Source organism: Diorhabda sublineata, chromosome 6 (assembly GCF_026230105.1).
Source record: "Diorhabda sublineata isolate icDioSubl1.1 chromosome 6, icDioSubl1.1, whole genome shotgun sequence".
Classification (NCBI taxonomy): Eukaryota; Metazoa; Arthropoda; class Insecta; order Coleoptera; family Chrysomelidae; genus Diorhabda; species Diorhabda sublineata.
In genome coordinates, this window is record NC_079479.1 from 7407713 (window position 1) to 7429563 (window position 21851).

The 21851-nt window shown below is 32.9% G+C and overlaps 2 protein-coding genes across 7 annotated transcripts in view; one reads left to right on the forward strand and one right to left on the reverse strand.

The window, feature by feature from the left end:
• The first annotated feature begins 22 nt into the window (after positions 1-22).
• LOC130445134 (probable leucine--tRNA ligase, mitochondrial) overlaps positions 23-21851 on the forward strand; it is a 54981-nt gene continuing 33152 nt past the window's right edge. Inside the window, exons 1-11 of one of the 3 annotated variants that reach the window (XM_056780656.1) lie at positions 23-206; positions 268-483; positions 538-761; positions 835-1349; positions 2915-3107; positions 3225-3730; positions 6047-6238; positions 7299-7531; positions 9554-9784; positions 10388-10669; positions 12688-13067. In XM_056780656.1, coding sequence (XP_056636634.1) covers positions 117-206; positions 268-483; positions 538-761; positions 835-1349; positions 2915-3107; positions 3225-3730; positions 6047-6238; positions 7299-7531; positions 9554-9784; positions 10388-10630 — 2643 coding nt within the window. In that variant the 5' untranslated portion in view covers positions 23-116 and the 3' untranslated portion in view covers positions 10631-10669; positions 12688-13067. Of the gene's footprint in view, positions 207-267; positions 484-537; positions 762-834; positions 1350-2914; positions 3108-3224; positions 3731-6046; positions 6239-7298; positions 7532-9553; positions 9785-10387; positions 10755-12687; positions 13068-21851 lie in introns of those variants that run through there. The other 2 variants (XM_056780657.1, XM_056780655.1) reach the window with 2 other exon arrangements.
• The window catches only part of LOC130445133 (uncharacterized), a 430540-nt gene continuing 425407 nt past the window's right edge, over positions 16719-21851 (reverse strand). For all 4 annotated transcript variants that reach the window (XM_056780650.1, XM_056780651.1, XM_056780653.1 and 1 more), the window contains 2 exons: positions 21580-21761; positions 16719-18737 (listed from right to left, as the gene is read on the reverse strand). In XM_056780650.1, the coding sequence (XP_056636628.1) occupies positions 18466-18737; positions 21580-21761 (454 nt within the window). In that variant the 3' untranslated portion in view covers positions 16719-18465. The remainder of the gene's footprint in view (positions 18738-21579; positions 21762-21851) is intronic.

The window sequence follows — 21851 nt, forward strand, 5'->3', positions numbered from 1 at the left end:
ACCCCACATCGTAAAAGCCGTCAAAACATAATTACCGACTTCAGGTTGAACTAATTTGAGGTTAAATTTTTACCGAAGAGTGTAAATAAAACTAATTGCTGAAAAAATTAATTGAAATGATTGTTTTAAACAAGTATTATTTTCATCTAAAAATAAAAACAATGTTTGTAGGGTCCTTTCGTCATTTTTCAGGACTCAATTTATGGGTACATTTATTAAATATTGCTGAAACTTGGTATCTTCAATTTTTATATAGTTTATTTTTAGGAAGAAGAAATTTCTCCCGAGATAAAACATAAAATAGAGCAACACTGGAAGGAAAAATTAAAATCAAACTTATTTGATGAAAATAGTATAAATAAAGAAAAATATTATGTATTGCCAATGTTTCCATATCCCTCAGGTGCGTTGCATATGGGACATGTACGAGTTTATACAATAAGTGATACTATAGCAAGGTACCAAAGAATGAATGGTAAAAATGTAAGTCATTTACATTATCAAAAAGCTTTAATTCATTACATATACATTATTTAGGTACTTCATCCTATTGGTTGGGATGCATTTGGTTTACCAGCAGAGAATGCAGCTATAGACCGTAATATAGCTCCAGATGCTTGGACACGACAAAATATTGAATACATGCAGAAGCAACTTGAAAAGTTAAATTGTAGTTTTGATTGGGATAGAGAATTCAAGACTTGCGATCCTCAATATTATAAATGGACCCAGGAATTATTTTTAAAATTATTTGATGAAGGGTGAGTATTATTTAAACAGTTAACCAGATTAATTTTTTTGTTTTCATTTCTTTGTATTATTAAATTATTGTAGCTTGGTGTATCAAAAAGAAGCATTAGTTAACTGGGATCCAATTGATCAAACTGTGTTAGCTGATGAACAAGTAGATGAAAATGGCAATTCTTGGCGTTCGGGTGCCAAAGTAGAAAAGAAAATTTTGAAACAATGGTATATAAGAACAACTGTTTTTGCCAAGAGCCTTTTAGAAGGTTTAAGTGATCCTATTTTACAAGACTGGAGGGACATAATAAAATTACAAAAACATTGGATAGGTGAATGTAATGGTATTAATTTTGATTTTAAAATAGTAGGAAATGACAAGGATGTCTTAACATTTTGGACATCTTTACCTGAATATGTTAAAAATGTTAAGTTCGTGGCTGTGACCAGTGACAATATCTTAGCTAGGAAAGAAAATATTACATTAAATAGTGAACAGATGAGTGTGGAGTTAAAGACTCGTTTGATAAATCCGTTTACTTTGGAAAGAATTCCCGTGTTTGTTACCAATGAAATTGAGTTCCTGCCTTTTACAGATTCATATTTAGGTGAGTATAAATAATAATCAAATAATATGAAACATGAACCAAACCACATTTCAAAAGAATTATTTTTGTAGTAAGATCTCTTGTAACCAAATATAAAAAGGTTTTTCTTAGAAATGTGTACTAATCTCAACTAAGTTGGAGTTTCTGGAATCATAGGTGATATTCATACTGAACACACTGTGTACCACTACACCAACACTCAAAATTACACTGTCTACTCATGTTTTGATAACGAAGTTATCCTCTTCAGAGTGTTTGTGTAGTGCTAATGCAAATTGTGTGTTCAATATGACAGTAATCTCAATCTGCTCAGGCAGCAGAGCTGTTATAAAAGCCATAAGGACTGAAATGGTGTGCTCCAGGCTAGTACTGAAGTGTAAGAGAGTCCTACAAGATGTTGTGAGCAATAGCTACAATATCCAGCTCGTTTGGGTACACAGTCATTCGGGCAACTACAAAGAAGACTCACTCACCAAACAGAATAAGCCCATAACTCATTCTTGGCATTGCTTTCACATCTTTCAATGGCTTACATCCATGCAGCCTGGGCAGGAATGGTATGACACCTGGCATAAGACAAGTTAACACACATATAGATGGGTTTTCTGCATTTCTTACCAAACAACTGCTTCAATTAAATTGAAGTGAAATTTGACTAATGACTGGACTTTTACATGGATATGGTCATTTAATATGCCATCTCCACACTATGGGCATCACCTTTGACCCCAGAGTGCTGCTGGTGCATGGAGGAGGATTAAACTGCAAACCATATCATCTGTGCCCAGTATTAACACTAGGACAGTTCAAACACTTGGGCCAGCCTGACACCTTGCCTAATTACATCAAAAGGCTCAAGCCTGATCAAATTCTCAAATAATGTCAAGTGGGGCACAATGGACCTATCAGAAGGCTTCTGAGCTCAATGCTCCTTGGCCGCCCATTATTCTACTATGAACTTTATTACTTTCTTATCAGCAACCTCTTCTACCATAGGTGTAGAGGTGATATTTCTTCTCCATTTAATTATATCTGTTGCTTCCCTCTTTGCCCGTTTCTAGTTCAGTCCTCTTTTTTTCAGGTTTTTTTGCTATTCCTCCATTCCATTTCCTTTTGGGTCTGCCTCTTCTCTTCTTTTTGTTTGTTTCAGTTCTTGTATCACTTTAATAGTTTTGCCCTCATTAATTCTCACTATGTCTCCAAATCATCTAAATTGTTATTTTATGGAATCTCTTCACCCCTGCTATTTTTCTCAGTATCTACTATGAATTATGAAGATATATGATGAATTAAATCTAGACAATGACAGATATACCAGTTTAAATCCTTCATAATTGTTTATGATTCCCTTTTATTTTTTTGCGTTATTATTCTTTCTAAGCTACGTTTTTGAAAACCAATTTTTGTAACTACTAGACCAAAGAATTTTGTGACTTTATTTACTACGATAATACTGAGCTTTTTCTTCGTTAAAGAATAAATTACTGTATTTTTCTTCTGCTTAATAAAAATCAACTTAATCTCATAGTTATTGCTGTCCAGCTAATTTGAGATATAATTTTTAGGAATCCCAGGCGTCTGCAAAGAGTCAACGGATTTTTCCAAAAAACACAATCTGTCATATAATAATATAGAAATATTAAAAGATACAGAAGCTATTCAAGAAAGAGGAAAAATCATTGAACAAGCTAAAAAGTTGAAAGCTGGTGGATATTGGACAAGTGCAAAATTAAGAGATTGGTTAATCTCTAGACAAAGGTAAAACATACAATATAACAAATAAATCCTAAATCCTAAACTAAAAATTTCTAAAAAATTTGAAATCATTTTATATTGAGTATGTTTATTTTTATCATCAATTTTAAAAAATTTCAGATACTGGGGTACACCAATACCTATGATCCATTGCAAAAAATGTGGCACACAATCAGTACCCAGAAGACAGCTACCGGTAATACTACCAAGTGTAACCAAAGATTCCCAAAAGTTAGGCTCCCATCTAGCAGAGTTATCCCATTGGCTCAATACTACTTGTCCTAAATGTGGAGGGGTAGCTCAACGTGAGACAGACACTATGGACACATTTGTAGATAGTGCTTGGTATTTTTTAAGATTTGCTGATCCTAAAAATGAAAAAGAAATGTTTTCTAAAGAAAAAGTTAACAAAATAAGCCCAGTTGATCTATATATTGGTGGAAAGGAACATGCTGTGTTACATATGTATTATGCAAGATTTATTATGCATTTTTTACACAGTTTAAATTTAGTACCAGAACGGGAACCATTTAAAAGATTACTAGTGCAAGGTATGGTAATGGGAAAAAGTTACAGAGTCAAAGGAAGCGGGAAGTATGTTCCAGAATCAGAAGTTAAAATTATAGGTAAATACAATTTGTATATTCCTACATTGTTTTGTGATTTTTCACTGCTCTAAGCATATATGTCAGTGTCCAAATTTGAAAATATAAAACATAACAAGAGTTGAGCAGAACAAAAATCCTTCATAACAAGATGGAATATGACTATTATAGAAACCTAAAGCATATGTACCAAATACTCAGTAATCGGAGATTTAGAAATCAAATAAAAGTAACTAATAAATGAATAAATATATATCATAAATTATGATGAATTAATTGTAGATTGTTTGGGGAGTCATTTTGGCTTTACAGCCTATACCTGGAAGATATTTTTGGGGGGTTTTGTGTTCCACCTATATTAAAATATGGCAATACTGTGTTAATGAAGTGATACATGAACTTAAACAAGTACAAACCTGTATCGGAATCGTACGGAAGTGGCTTTATGGACTGTGATTGTTTGTTTGGAAGTGTTATACTACCCAGTTATTAATTTATTTTGAATGCAGTGTTTTCTAAACAATAATTGGACTATTTTTATTATGGGTAGAATACGCGATCTATCGCCCAGTAAAAAAGCTGTGAAGGCGTTTGTCATTGCGAAAACATTTACAAACTAAGATTAAAGCTTATGAAACTAGTGTACGACGCATAACAAGAAAATTGAGTCTGAGGAAGAAATAAGCCCGAAAATAAATAAAAGATGCGGTAGAAAATCAATTTTCACTCCAATTTGTCTAGAAAATAGATTCGCTACCACAAAGGTGATAAAATCACAACTCTAGGAAGGTTAGGTTAGGTTAACAGGGTGATCTCCACTCTTCAGCCGAGATCCACTCGGATGCACTAGGCCCATTGTGATGCCCTTGCTGACTTTTCAGTCAGCACCATTTCATTCCACTTCCCTATCTCTTCCATTGCCGGGTCCTTGTCCCCTTCCCAAGCTTTTCCAGTTTACAATGCTCTGCTGCTTCTTCCAGACATTCCAATGTTTCACTCCCCATGCATTGTAGTCGTTTCGACGCCAATACTGTGCAGTGACACATTAGGTGTCGGTTCTGATACCCATTTTCCTGAGTCTAGAGCCTACTGTGCAGTGACCGGTAATCACAGCTACGACCCTTCGGATCGAGGCTTTCCCATAGCCTAACAGTTCTGTTGTCTTCTGTAGCGTGAGATGACCCAGTCATCTCTATCACTCCACCTTATTCCGTGCTATCCCTCTAATGTTCTATCTATCGTGTCTCTCGGGAAGCTAGCATAAATTCTTTTGAGCACACTGTTCGAATATAGGATGTCCAAGGTTACAGATGCAATGAAAACAAAGCGCCTAAAGTGGACCATACAATGGCATTGACAAAGATTTGAACTAAATATCGGTAAGATATTGTAATTTATTAAAAAATTGATACATCATTATCATTTTCAATTAAATAAAACAAAGAAAGATGGACATTTATTTATTTTTCTATTTGTGACAGGTCTGCTTCAGTGACATTTAGCTCTGTATGTGCGTCATCATGGAGAAAAGTATCATCCTGACTGTGCTGTCCCAATGGTTAACATCACAACAAAGTGATGATTTGGTCAGTTATCAGCGGCAAAAGCACTGGACGTCTTCACATCATAAGAGAAATAATGAGGCAAGATCAGTACAAAGAAGTGTTACAAAATTGGTTGATTTCACGGCTCAGAGAATGGTTTCCAAATGGGGAAATATTCACTTTTATGCAAGATGGAGCTCCCTATCACACTGCTCGGTTAAAGCTTTTTTGGTAAAAGAAAATATCTCTATGTTGAATTGGCCATGTAATAATCCTGATATGAACCCAATTAAAAATGTGTGGGAGCTGATGCAAAGGAAAGTGGCTGAAGAGGTGATCACCAATCTCCATGTGTGGAATCACCATCTTCAAATGCAGGAGACAGTATAATCTGCGCATGCCGCGCTGAATGAAAGCTTCAATAGTGACTGAAGGAGCTTAACTAAATATTGATTTTAGTTACATAATTTTCATTTTTCTTTTAAACCTGATAAACATATGATTTTCTAAATTTAAGCTGTTTTATTTTTGTTAAATTAATCAGTAATTGATTAGAAGATATAAAAATTACAAAACGAATCAATTTAAAACACTGGTAGTCAGTTAAAGATTTTACATTGATATTCCTATGTTCTGTAAAAATGTCTCCAACACTGTAGTAGCCAAATTTTTTATTTGAAAAATAAAGAAATTGTACCAATTTAATTGCTTTCAACTTTTATTCATTTTAGTAGTAATATATTACTCTTTGTCTATTTTATTAGGAAGTAATTCTAGACATTTTTTTTTCAAGATGAAAAGAAATACAAAGCTGTTACTAAAAATACAAATGAGCCCGTTGTGATTAGCTGGGAAAAAATGAGCAAATCGAAATATAATGGCGTTGATCCTGAAGATATGTTTACAGAATACGGTACCGATACCACAAGATTACTTATTTTAGCTAATGTAGCACCTACAAGTCATCGAAACTGGAACCATAATAGTAAGTAAGAACATTTGTTTTATTTGTATACTAATTATTCTCAGTTACTATTATTTTGTAATTATCATATTAGTTATGCATTTAGTGATGATATGTGTTTGATACTGTTTTATTTGTTGAAAAATAATGAGGAGCCCCCTCTCTTTTGAAAAGTCTCATAGTTGGATTAGTGGATAGTCAGGAATTCTTCTAATAAGCCCTTGAAATTACCTTTGAAAAGCTTGCTTTACTTTTTATCATCACTAGGCAAACTGTTAGGTTTGCTCAAGTGTTTGAACTTCGTACTTGTTAGTACTGGACACTCATAGTTAATGTAGTCTACATTTTCTTCTCTATGCATCAGCAGCGTTCCAGATCACTTGTAATGACAATTAAATTTCGCGCCTGTTTAAGTGGAGCAGTTGATTGGCAAGGCAAAAGGCCTATCTATGTGTGTCTTAGCTTGTCTCATGCCAGATGTTTCCATCCACCTCTGCAGACTTTGTCTTAGGAGATGCTCTAAATCCATTTCTGGTTATGCTGATCCAATGAGAAAATCAGACCCATATTTGCCCACGTAACCAGGTACTTTACCGAGCTGAACCTTGAAGTTATCACTTAGCAGTTCATGTAGGACTTTTTTGCACACCACTGAAAATATAGAGCAGCACACTGTTTTATGTGTTATGGCTTTTATGACAGTTCTGCTGTCTGAGCAAATTGATATTACCGTGTTTTTATGGCGTTGATTAATTCGCACGTCCACTTCCCATAATAGCAAATACTTCGGCTCCAAAGATGGTAGCACATAGTCTCGTGGTTTGTTCTCTGTCAGTATTATATGACTCCAAGACTTACTGGTTACTGCTCATCAAAAATGATTAGACATTCGCGTGAAGATTTTTGCATGACCCGCTGCTCCAGCTGATAATTTCGATGAGGATATTCAGCCTATATGCTGTTCTCATAATTTCAAATTGTATCTGGATGTTAACGAGGATCCGAAACATTTTCCAAATCAATAAACTAGCTTATAGAATTATTATAGTTTAGGTATTGACAATCATTTTATGATTTATAGCTTTTCCTGGAATATTAAACTGGCAGAAAAGACTTTGGTTAACAATAGGAGAATTTTTGAAGCATAGAAATAATGTACCACCATTACTATCAGAAAATCAAATGAAAACTCACGATGATTACATGTTTGATGCAAGAAATTTTTTTGTGAAAAGTGTGTCATATAATTATTTGATTACTCAACAGATCAGTGTGGCTATTTCTAAGCAACAAGGATTAACCAACAGTCTTAGGGTAAGTTTATTCTAGTATTTTTTTTACTTGAAGAAAAAATTCAAATTATAACAGACTCCTTAAATGCCTTGAGCTCCTTAAAAAATATCTATACCAACAATCCTCTTGAACTAAAAATCAAGAAACAATTGCACCTACCTTGGCCGTTTTTTTTCAACCTCCGATAGGCTATAAATGAAAAACAAGTTCATACAAAACAATAATTTTATTCCCAGAAGATTGGTACACTTAGGGTTACTTTTCGACATAATCACCGAAGAGATTGAGACATTTGTCATATCTATAGACAAGCTTTTCAATATCCTCTTCAAAGAAAGTTGCCGACAATGTAGCCTAATCGTTCAGTAACAATAGAGTACAAAACAGACCTTGAAACTTCTGGAAATTCCATAGATAAAGCAGTAATGGTGAATCTGCGGTTTTCTTTAACCATTCTGTCAACTCGTTGAACTAGGTCATCTGAAACGACAGATTTGCATCCTCGGCCCCCTTCATCATGCACATCATTGCAACCATCTTTAAACTTTCGACACCATTCACGCACAACACCATCCCTCATGAAGTTTTCCCCATACACACGACTCATTCTTCTACAGAACTATGGCCTTCAGCCTGTAGAAAATTAATCACACTTCACAATTCACACTAGGCGGGGGCATCAATAATGGCGAACATGTTTACGTGGCTGTAGCACAACGCCGACTGACGCTTGAATGTCAACAATGGCGGAATGTATAGAGCGAGAGCAACAACTTAGATGTCATAGTTTTTGTGGGTGTCCTCTCATCAAGGAATACAAGGAAATGAAGATGCTGACAAACGCGCAAACGACGCTACAATTTGCAGTGATGTACATATAATAAATAGTGCGGTATATAGTGACGTGAAAGCATATATCAAAATGAAAATTAATCTTCAGTGGCAATATGAAGGGCAAAGATCATTTCAAAAACTAAAATAAATAAAGGGAAGTGTTGAACAGTGGCAGCGAATATGCAGTAATCGCCCAAAACAAGTCATAGTAACTAGACTAAGAATAGGTCATACTAAAATACGTACGAATATTTACTACGTATAAGTAACAAACCTATGTGTGCAAATTTTAACCGAGAACTTACTGTAAGACATATACTTTTAGATTGTACATGAGACATAAAAATTACACTCGGAAAGAATTACGACGTGTATAATATCTATAAGTATCTGTTAAATTCGTCTTTAATTATCAAGTTGTGATTATATTACCAAATCCATCGCTAATAAGCAACATAGTTGATGCGAAATACTTGGGAAAAAAAGTTAAGATAAACTTGGTGTTGTTTTGTTTTGACATTTAAGAGAGTCGACAACCAGTCTATTGGAGTACTTTCCAATATCATTCTAAAGTGCATGAAATAGGGTTTATCCACGACAGTTGTATAATGCTCAACCTTGATAATAATACCCATTAATGACTACTGTCAGACGCTTCATTAATTTGTCTATATATTATTTTGCAACAAAAATTGGCTTTTAAAATTTTATACACATAAAAAAAAATTAAAAAAGTGAAGACCAGATTTGAACCCGAGACTCACCCACAGTTAGAAATCACAAGATCTACACTGAGCCATCAATAACTTGGAAAGTACATATCTTATATCTGTTTCTTAAAATAATATGTTTTTTTAAACAACTTATGAGTCAAAGTAGTTTCCCTATCGCTCGTGATAGTAAACTTCACCTCGTTAATAATAACTTTCATTATACACTTGTGAATAATATATTAATTACCTTCAGACCTGAAGTTTTATCAGTTTAATTCCTAGGTGTATAAACGCTATAACAAGAAATTACTTCATTTTTTTTTTTCAAACGAAAATATGTTTGTCGCTATGTATGTCACTTTCAAATATGTAAATGATGAAGCATAACTTCCAAAAGAGAGAATAGAAAAATTTATTACCTTTCCACAAAATGTTTTCTACATATGTATCTTCTTGAAAATTAATCTGACAATTTGTCCATTTGCTTTTGTTTTAGAAAGTACCAGCATCAGTTATAGCTCATAGTAAACAATTCGAGAGAGCATTAGCAGCGCAGATTATCATGTTGGCACCGATGGCTCCTTGCTTCGCTTCTGAATTATGGAGCGGATTTATTGCAGCACCTAACCGATTAAATGATTCGGAGGAAATATTTTGGAATAAAACCGTTTTAGAACAAAGTTGGCCACAAACTGACATGGACTATAAGTTAGATCTATTGTGTCAGGTAATTTATTATGGCTATTCTTCTTCTTTCATTGCCTTATCAGTTGCGAACGTTGGCTATTATTAGCGAAGTTTTTATCTGTAAATATGAAGACGTATTGTCAGAAGTTGAAGTCAAAGTAAATTAAAAATCTTTAGTAGTGAATCTGATATAGAGCTCGCACCTTATTTTAAAAATAAATTTTTAAAAAACAAAAACGTAATTGGGGCAACTTTAATAAAATCATATATCACTTGAGTTTCCATCAAAATATTGTAAAATACAAAGATTCTTTACATCAAATTGTAAAGGAGATTATTTTCTGAGATATTTAAATTTGAAATCAAAAGTGTTAAACTATCTGCCAAAAGGTCACTGGGATTGGAACCAGAGAAATCTGACATATGTACGTCAAGTGTAGTTCTACCAGATAGAATTTGTCGAACAATTTTCAAGATTAGTCTGAAACGCTGTCCCCAGGAATGTTCTTTATTTCTTTTCACTTTTTCTCACTAATGTTCTGATCGCAATAAACGTTTGAAAGTAACGAGTTTCCACGACGCGGACTCTTCCGCGATCTTACTGACTGCGCCAATCACGTTTTTGATAAAATTTTCATTTTAGGTGAACGGACATGAAAATGCAAGTATTAAAATAACTAGACGAGATTTGGAAAATTTGTCAAAAGAAGAAGCTTTGAAAATGGCTTTAGAACAAAAAGAAGTCCAATCAACGTTGACAAGAAGAAATATTTTAGATGTAAAGTATACTGTTGACAGTGGATTCGATGGTATTCTTAATATTATAACAGACCAACCACCGCCAAAGACTAAACAACAAATAGTAGAAGAAATTAGGACAAGTTGAAGTACAATTTGCATATAGAGAATAGGCATTTTAATACAGGTAGGTTGTAGGGACATGAATTTTGTCATTATGGTCTCGGTATAGGTGAAAATACCTAAATAAATAATATATCACAGTAAAAAAATAAGTTATTCAATAGAAACCTGCTCTCTTATGTTTTAGTTAGTCTTTGTAGTTTTTATGGATAAATAATTCAAAGATTTTTCTTTAAGTATGAGCCAAAATTTCTTAAAAGGTATTCTTGTGTATGAATGGGGACGAGAAAAACAATAATTCAGTACTTAAAAAACTTTATACACTTTAAAATATAATATACAGAGACTATTTATGATATATCTACATTATAGGCACATAATATCGCAAATATACAGAATATAACAGTATATTAATTACTAAAAACAAAACTATAGTATTTTTAAAACACATTAGTATGTTTTATATTTTGTAATAGTAGTAACAATACACAAAAATGGTAAAAACAAAATACATTTGTTGAAAAATAAATCATAATACTTAGGTCACATTTAAATCTACAGAGTGAACTATTGAAACCAGTTAACCATTGGTAATATTCTTATTAAACTACTGTTTCCCACCACTACCATAACACAGTTGGTCTGTCTGATCGTTTGAGTATTCTATAGGTCGTTGGTTTACATCTCGTCTATATCGGCTTGAAAGACCAGACCGTACAAAAATGACTGTTGCTGTAGTGGTAGTAAACAGAGTGGTATTGAATCTATAGAGTGAACTATTGAAAACAGTAACTGTTGGTAATATTCTTATTAATCGTACTGTTTCCCATCACTACAATAACACAGTTGGTCTGTCTGATCGTTTGAGCCTTCTATAGGTTGTTGGTTTATAACTGGCTTGAAAAACCAGACCGTACAATAGAGACTGTTGGTGTAGTGGTAGTAAACAGAGTGTTTGGTATTGAATGGTTATTCCACGTTCAAATAAAAAGATTTTTATTAGAACCACTTTTAATTTTACTTAGAAAGGCAATCATATTTTACATAACATTATTAGTAGTTTGTTTCTATATTTATTTTTTATTTGAGTTTGGATAACAAAGCTTGGAAGGTTCTTGATGACATTAAATTTGTTTCAACATCTCTTCAGATGTAATTGTTAAACAAATTTTTTTCTATATATAGTGAGATAATTTGGCTGCTTCCAGTTCTAGATATCTATACAGTTATTTAAATTTATACTGGTTCTGGGATTCCTATTTTCATATATGACCTCCTCTCATTGTATGAAGCTACAACACATTATACAAGGAGTTGCAAAACTGATGCAAATATTTTGTTTATAAAGACATACTAAAGAATTAGGTTAGATAAAATCACATCTAATATCTGTAGAAGTATTTCTAGACATACTGTTTAGAAAATGATTGTTTTCAAAGATTGATGGACTGTTTTCGATGGTTTACTCTGTATATATTTGTTTGTTTTTCATTATATAAGCAATGATTCTTCATAAACACAAACAAAATTAAAAGTCAACTTACAATATTCTTTGTTGCTTTAGTACTTTTTTTCTTCAATAGGAGTAGGTATATTGTCAATTCCAGTAGTACTTAAAAACAAAAAAGAAAATTTGTGCATTTTCCAAACATTGTATGAAGAAACGAAAGCTCTCATGGCCAAAGTCAAAAATTGAAACATCATATATATGTATGTATTTCAGTAGAAAATTTTGTATTCAATTGTATTATCATCAATTAATGATTGCCATATCAAACATTTAAAATTTGAAATTATACATTCTTGACATCTTCACTGATGGTGATGTCAGAAAAAAAATCATGGAATGACCTCACTAAATTGGAGCAAATATTATTTGTATTGATTCTGATAAATTTCCTTTCACAAGTATAATCTAATGCATATAGAAGTCATTAATAATTGCAATGTAATGAAATATTGAAAATTAGTAGTGTGTGTCATGTTCATGAAAATTTGATTTGGAAATTGCCTTGAGAAATGGGATTGAAAACAATCTAAATACAAAATCCTCGTTCCCTTAATCATTATTTTTGGTTTCAGATTGGGTCAGTAACTGAAAAGTGAAATTAGTTTAATATCAAAAATGAGAAAATAGTTGAGATGTCACCATTATTTAGAAAGTTTTTTCCTTGAAATTTTTGCACAATTTTACGAAATATTTTTGTTGTCAATTCAATTTATTTTGTTTGAGATATATAAAAGACTAAAATTTATTAAAAAGAAAAAATAGCAAAAGAAATAGTTTATAATCACAATTAAAAAGAAATCAAATTTTGATTTTAAAACAGAAGATTTGGACCAAGCCTGTAGAGTTTCAATGATAAGAATCAAATCATTTCTAGCTATTTTTACAACATATGCTAGCCTAGATATTTAACAACTTTCAAAATAAATAAACATATATTTGTATACAGAAAAAACCAAAGACATATTTCTTCTGCAACCTTCCCACAATCATTTACTTCTCAAATACCTTTTCCTTGATAGCACTCATCCAGCTAGGTAACAAGTGTCATTTTCGATCGCCAAAAATGGTGGAAATAAAAATATACGAAGTGGGATAGAAAAACAGTCAATGCATTTTGGCATTGTTTATTGGTAACTGATTAATTTAAATGAAAAACAAAGACATCAAATCAATTATAATGTGACATTGTTGTCAATCGAAAACATGAGTTTCATAACAGATCGTTCCTTTTTGGATTTAAAAGTGAATTGATACGTCTATTTTAGTTGGATGCCTTTGGTGTGAGCAGCTTTGTTTCGACACTTTCATTTATGAAAAGTGTGTAAGCCTCAAGTTTAATTGAAATACACTATTCAACTTACTTAATCATCTTTTGGTGAAAAACCGAAACTGTTACCAAATAAACTTCTAGACAAAATTAACTCACCACTCATATTTTTCTGGATATTCTTTATTGATAACTTATTGAACGACAAATAGGCCATGGATCTTGTTTGACAGTAATTCCTATTAAACTTCGCTTTAGACTTGAACTGTGTTAACATTCTTAAAATGTACTGATTGAAGCAAAGTCTGTGTTTGAAGCAAGCTGTTGATTGTAATTGTTTTTATTACATGAACTTTTGGAAGTTCATTTTGGAGTAAAAATGAACCGCCAGAGAAATTTGACGATGAGGTGGCAGTGCAAGCATCAACTCTCCTGAATGCTGATTTGTTAGGAAGACATCATTCCAGCATCAGTCGCATAGTGTGGCAACATAATGGAACGGGTTCGTACCATAGAAGACTAGGACAAGGGCGAAAACTTTGATCCAATCAAATTGATGATTGTTTTTAGAGACAATGTGCTCTTAGAAATAGGAGAGTCACCAGCAATCTGATAAAAAATGATTCACCAGATGTTTAAGATGTTTAAATGAAGCAGAGTAAAGCAACAAAAGACCTGCCAAAAAACCCTTGCTTACCAGAGAACAGGAACATTAGAGATTAAATTTTGCAAGAATACATCAGAATTGGACCATCAATGATTGGAAACAGGTTCTGTTCTCCGATGAAACTAAAGTTAGTCTCAAAGCTCCAGATGGACGTGAGCGTGTCTGGTGAAGGCAAGGAGAAAGCTGTAATATCTCTCCTAAAGTACCTTTTAGTGGTGGCTCTAAAATGTTTTGGTGAGGAATTTTCTTCGATGCTCATACGGAATTGGTTCCTATATGTATGAGGTCTATGAATGCCTAATATTAGTTAGACAACATTATTGTCGAACATTTAATGCCTTTTGCTCCGTTTGTTGGACCTATTTTTTTATTAATGCTAGATAACGCTCGTTCCTACGTGTTAGACAGGTTATTGGCTACATACATGGTGTCAATATTTCTTTATTAGAGTGGCTACCTAACAGTCCGGATATGAATTCTATAGAACATCTATGGGACTATCTCAAAAAGAGGATTTGAAGTCATACTTCCCCTGTTTCTAATCACAATGAACTCATAGCGAACGCTATTGAATAATGAGAGAATATATCGCAAGCTTTTGTTGAACGTTTGATGTCAAGCATACTGCGACGCATGAATGCAGTGATAAGAAGTAGAGGGGGGCCTACGCGGTATTAGGGTTGACCCATATACATTTATTCTCTTTTACTGATTTTTTTTTTCAATTTGGAGAAATGATAGATTATTTATGCATTTCCAGCAAAAACAAACTCTTATGGAAAAAATAAGGCGAATTGAGGTTATGTTAAGGTCATAATCCACTAATTTGTAGATGGTCATTATTATTTCAATATAACTTAGTTTTATTTTGTGTTTATATTGTAAATATTTAGATTGATTAAAGTGGTGCGTTAATTTTGTCCAGGATATTATAAGGTTTAAAACCTATTTTAGCAATCAAAATATGAATAAATTTGTTATCTACAATTTTATTAGTTTTATTCCTAAGTTGGTTGCAGGAAAAATTTATCCTTTTTTCATTTGAACTCAACTTTTGTACTCGTTTATATTTTCTTAAATAAAATCACTTGCAGAACAAATCACATTTTGTTATCTCAAAATCAAGAAGTCTTTTTCTGTATACAGTAAGAGCCCCTGCAGACCACAGACTTTTGGTCGGTCGATAGTTTGGTTGGTCAGTGCGCAAACCAAACAACAGTTGACCAACTACTTTCGACCTGTTGGATAGTTGGTAATCGACTTTTGACGAGAGAGATTGTCGTTATGAACTTACATATCTAGAAATATTATCATTGGTATGATGCAACAAATATGGAACATACTTCAACCGTTGTATATGACAACCAAACAAGAAGATGACTGGATAAAAATTGCAGATGAATTCTAGAATCCTAGAAATTTTCCAAATATTATTGGTGCGATAGATGACAAACATATACGGATCCTACAACCAGAACATTCTGGATCATCATATTTTAACTACAAAAAGTTCTTTTCTTGGGTTCTAATGGCTTGGACTAATGCAGATTTCAAATTTTTATATATAAATGTCAGTTCTTATAGAACAGCTAGTGATTCAGAAATATTTAAAAACTTTAAAACTGGGAATACAACTTTCCGAGAACCGATTGATTATTCCCTCTGATAGGCATCTCCCCAATGATGATGACGGAAATGTTATTACGTTCTCTGTCGTAGGCAATGAAGCGTTTGGACTTGGAATTTAAACTACACCAAGCGAATTTTTAACTATAGACATACAAGACCTCGGCGCATGGTTGAATGTACTTCAGCAAGGTTGCTGTGTCCTGCACAATTATGTATGAATAAAAGATGGAGTAAAATTTACAGATACTCTCTACAATAGGTTGACGATAAATGAAAACAACCGAGGAAGACATAAAAAGATTGACGTGAGGCAGTACTTGTCGTCTACAAAAATAAAGAAAAATATACATTGATATGTACTTTGTTTTGTTTTGTTCAAGACACTAAGCTAATTTCAATCAGGAACAACTGCTTCACAAACTTCCTCCTATAGTTTTTTCTTCTGATTCACATCAGAGTACACTTTTAAGTTTTTTTTTTATCAAGTGTGGGTCGTTTTCCACCTCCTCTGTCAAATTAGCAACGCACCTTTCAATAAGCAGCGAAGCCATGATAAAAAAGCGCATATTCCATCCGACCATCTCACGCTAATAGTCGCTTTCCAATTACAAAATTTGAGTATCCAATCGAGCACATGGGTACGCAATGCTTCAAACCCACGTTTTGAAGATCTGTGCGTCGAGTATAGTTGCGTTTTCCCCTTGCCCCTCAAACATCAGATAAATGTTTGGGCTCCATGAGATATAAAATTGTGCTTAACCCTATAGTACCAGACTGTCGTAATTTATTACGAAAGCGCGCATAATTTTACCTCTCCCCGGTGACTTATTTATAGTAGCATTTTGATGGTTTAAGTAGCTTCTTTGCATCCGGGAAACTATATGTTGCTATTGTTAAATTTTTTAGTGAGTTCGACAATTTAAGGTTATTGACTATTCCTTGTAAATATTATGACGGTCTGGTGTTAAGGTAACACTATTTTTTTTAGTTGGTTTAGTAAAAGATGAGTGTTTCATTTACATTTTGGCGTGAGGAGTATATTTTCTTTTCCAAGTGAGATGCAAAAAATGGCAACCACATCAAAATACCTCTTAATGCAGAAATTGCGGTTGTCGAAAACGGAAAAATAATGAATGGTAGGGATGATGATGATTCAATAAATGATTCTGAGGATAGTAATGATTTAGAAGTCAATAATATCGGATCAAATCTTGGACGTGGATGATTTTATTCAACATGAAGATGAAGTGATTGATTCAAATAATGGAACTTGTAGATCGAACGGAGATGAAGAGAATAATATTCCACTGTCTCGCCTTGTCAAGAAATCTATGATAATACAACCTGGCAAAACTAAAAGAAATATAATTCATTTTATCCAAGTGCCAAAGGGTGCAGCTTAGAATCTTTTACATCTTAAATAAATTTTTTTGCATCTTATAAATGATAGGGATAGTTGAAAAAATAATTGAATTTACAAATCAAGAATTTTCGCGTAAAGCAGCCAAAAACAAAACAAAATATTCACTGACTTCAGAAACATCTAAAGAAGAAATTTTGGCTCTTTTGGGTTTATTGATTCTTACAGCTGCTATGAAAAACAATCATATGAATGCCAATAAGTTATTTGACCGCAATCTTTCAGAAGTTTGTACAGGGTGACAATGAGTAGCTCTTGTTTTCGTTTTCTCTTAGTTTACTTACGGTTTGATAACAAACTTACTCGCACAGAAAGATTACAAAACGATCCATTTGTGACAGCTAGAGAAATTTGGGGTATTTTGATATCTATTTTCAAAACTTCATACACACCAACATCCTATATTACAATTGATGAACAATTGTGTCGATGTGCATTCAGAATGTATATTCCTAACAAACCGTCTAAGTAAGGCCCGATGCTTGTAATGATTTGTGACAAAATATACGATAAATGCCGAGCCATATGTAGGAAAGATGCCTTATCATGGAGGTCTGCCTTTAGCTAATTACTATGTGAAACATTTAACAGCAACTGTTCATGGTACCAACAGAAATATAACCATGGACAAAAGGTTTATGTCTGTTGAATTGGCGGAAAAGCTGATTTAATTATATTAGGCATTATAAGGAAAAACAAAGGGCAGACTCAGGATAGTTAAATTTGTCGTAATACAAAATCGGCCGATACGAAGTCTGTAGTCTGCTAGGGCTTTAATACTAGTTGTATTAATCAAGCAAGGAAGTAAGAAATCGTCATATAAAGCGAATTTGTTCTAGTTATACTGTTCAACAGCCTTTTTACAAGATATTCGAGTTGAAATATCTTCAATATGTCTCTTTACTAGTATTGCATAAGAAATTTTTGTTTGGATCCAAAGTGATTATAATTAAAAGGCAGAGTACCAATGATAATAATCATGAAATTTTAAACCTCGAAAATAAACAATATATCTCAGGAACTATACCGATTAGTTAAATTACTGAATTTCAAACTCAATCAAAACAAGACGATTTCTTAAAAAATATGGTATGTTTATAAGTTTTCTATATATTTGCTGAAATTTGGTACTCTATATAATAGAAATTGATGTTAAAAACTGTTTTTCAATTCTTGAATTTGTAGTTACATGAAAAGTGGAAATGATCGAATCTATATAAGATTCTTACCAAATTTCAGTAAAATAATTTTCGATACTTTTCCAAATATTAATTTTTTTTCAAAATATCTTAATTCTGTAACAATATAACTATTTTTCAAAAATTCAAATTTCAATTTGACTCTTATTTATATACACATGAAGAACACTATAAATGTGCTAAAATTTCCATTCCCGAAGGTATTTCTGTTATCTGAACAGAATTATTACTGTCTATTTGGGAACTACCACTTACAGTCACTATCACCGGACTCTGGTCACTGGTTTGAACTATAGTGACAAGATTCCCATCTTTGCTTCCTTCTAGATCACCAGAACTGCCTTTCAGCAACATTTTCACTGGATTCAAATCATTCTCAGGTTCCATTTTTAAGGAATCCAATGTTATGTTGTCCAAAGCTATGTCCTCTTCAGTACTACCTAATAAAAATTATAATAAATCAGGTATTTGAATCTATAAGAAATTATTTGACGAACCAACAGTATTTTTTAAGTATAAATAAAATCGATTAGTGCTTTTGAGAATATATACTCGTTCAAATAGTGTCATAAGTAAAAAAACTGTCGAGTAATAAGCTTTTGAAATTAAATCTAACTTCGTTTTTCATTTTCCGGATGATAACTCGAAAAAGTTAGTTACTGACAAAGTTGCCGCAATAGTAACTATTTACATGACATTATTTGAGATAGAATTTTCAAGTTTTCTAGCACCAATAGTACAAAAAAGATAATTTCTAATTTTTCGACACTATTTGAGAGCAAGTAAGAATGAAATAATACTAAAATATATGTATGTTTATATAGATTTGGGGTCTAGTATACACTGCGACCCAAAGGATCTATTGTGTCCCACTTTCTTGCTGCGAAACTGGAGAACCCAGTGTTTACAGCCGATCCATTAATACCACTCCTTTTAAAAGTCTAGATTGCTGTACGCCTTTAATTGCCAGAGAACTTCGTCTTCTATTTCAAGCGCTCCTTAGTGTTTCACACGAGAGAATTTGGATAGAGGTTTCGACCTCTGTCAGACAAAATCTGCACGCCACATTATCTGCTTGGTCTAGCATCTTCAGGTGTTTGTTGAGGCGATAGTGCCCCCATAGAACTCCTGTTGGTATTCGTAGATTGTTATTACTTAGATTAATACATAAAGCAGATCTACTTTGGTTATGGTTTCCCAGATGAGTATTTGCCTATATCAGCCCCTGTAGGTTGTCCCAATAGTTGATTTAGATCGGATAGGATGATGATATTATGTTTGCAATGGTTCCTCTCTAGTTTGAACTAAACACATTTTTCAATTGCATAGATTTCTGCTTAAAAAATGTTTTGTGCGCTGTCCATGCTTTCAGTGTTTGATTCTGGGCCCGAAAAATCCTATTCCAGTTCCGTCTGCTGTTTTTTATCCGTCCGTATACCATTTAATGGCATTTATTATTAGTACTAGTTTCTTGGATATTTTTGTTACCCAGAAAAAATAATAAGTACGATTCTTAATAAGCAATTATCCTTGTAATTTTTTTTAAATAAATCTCGTTATTTTATTATTTTGACTTTCCTTTTTAAATTACACAATACAATAGGCTTGCGTTCACTAATAACGAATTTTTTGGTTTAGTTTCTAATTATAAATGAAGGGACGTAAAAAAACAGCTTGTTCCTTATAAAAATTAATGATTATCAATATTTTTAGAAAATATATTCGATAAAAAAAGTTACGTGACTGCGAAAATCAATCAGAAAATGTTACGTTACCTCAAGCAAAACTTCATTGTAGTGGATGACGTTTTTATACAATAGAGCAGGTTACTCCGTTGTTTTACGTTTTTAATACCAAGTATGTTGATAATCTTGGACAAAATAAATTAGTTTTATTTTACATTTACATTACCTATCGTGTGTACTACTTCACAAAAATAGATACCTCTATTTATTGAGCGTCACTTCTACTAGCAGTGTTAACCACTTTTCCCGTTTGGGTTGGTTGTTTGTAACATATAAATAATTTGTCTGGAGGTTTTATTGTTGTGCTCTTACACTGAGGCACTATACAGTACTTGTCAAACGAAGAATTCATTTTTAGAAAACATTTGACACAGATTTAAACAGTTTTGTTTTGCATGCCGAGACGTCATTCAAGACGCCATGACACTATTCAGAGTTTTAAGGGAAATCTAAATTATTTTTTTAAATACAAAATATGCAATGTAAATATTGCTTTTTCTTTAGAATTTGGTTTATTTGGGATAAAATAGATATTAAAGATTATAATTAACCAAGTTTTCAAATTTAATCAACTATTCCTTTTCGACATAAGATCTTTTCCTTAGCTCAATCGAAATATTAAAAAAAAACGAAATGGTTCATAAAATAACTACAAAATGTTTTATTAATGGTAAAATTGGTCGATATCCAGTATATTACTGGCGACATAAGAAGGTACGTATTTTGCAACGTTGCCGGAAAGCAATTCTAAGCTGACAAGGATAACCCTCTCATTTTTGCACTCATTACTTGTTCATAAACTATGTTGGATCGTCTTTAGATTATCAATGAAGTATCTGTGGTCTGTGATTTCACATCATTTTGGAAAATAATGAGAATAAAGTATAGAAGTAGAATAAACATAAATTCTTGCAAGGTTTAAAAAATATGAGCTAGATGATACTCTACTGATACCTCTGCCGGCAGGTAGCGGTAGTGGAAGGGAACGTGTTGAACTTTCGCTAGCAAGCCATTTTTGGTTCATGTTAAATATTAGTTTTTGACTATTTTTAAACTAGATTATGCGAACAAATCATGGAGTTACAAAATACATTTTTCTCAACCTCTTGACAGAATTCAAGCATTTTTCTTCTAGGCAGGCTACAACTTAATCTTTGATCACAGAACACAGTTGATTTAACAAACTTCTTGTCTTGTTCTCACTTTCCTCTCGTTTCAGCTCCACTACCGTTACCTAACACAAATTAAAAACGCTCCGAAACATGGCGTCCGCTCGAGAACGTGTTTAGTTTGTAGCGAATGTGTCACCGAACGATTCCGCAGGGTTGTACAACAGTTTCGTCCGCTGAATGCGACCAATGTTACCTGCGGTAATAAAAGCAAAAAAAGCGGAGCAAACTCTGAAGCAAAGAAAGACTAGACAATTTCAATTTCTTGAAAATAATGCGAATTAATGCAACTAGAAAATTCTACAAGAAAAAATCAGTATAATCAAAGTGTGACATTTTTTACATCTTAACATCATATTTCAACTTACTAAGTATATTGACTACATTAACCATTGATCCACCATGGTTTGATTCAGATAACGACAATGACTGCTCTCTACTATGTAGTACTGAATTTGACTGTATAGTACCAGGTCTGGTGCTCTGGGATCGGTAGGAAGGCGGACAACTGTATTCTGATTGAGCATCACGTCTATTAGAAACTGGTGCCCTATAACAAGACAAAATGAAAGTTTTTGTATTAATTAATATACAAAATTATAGTCAATTATCATTCACTGTCCTATATATTTCCGGTACA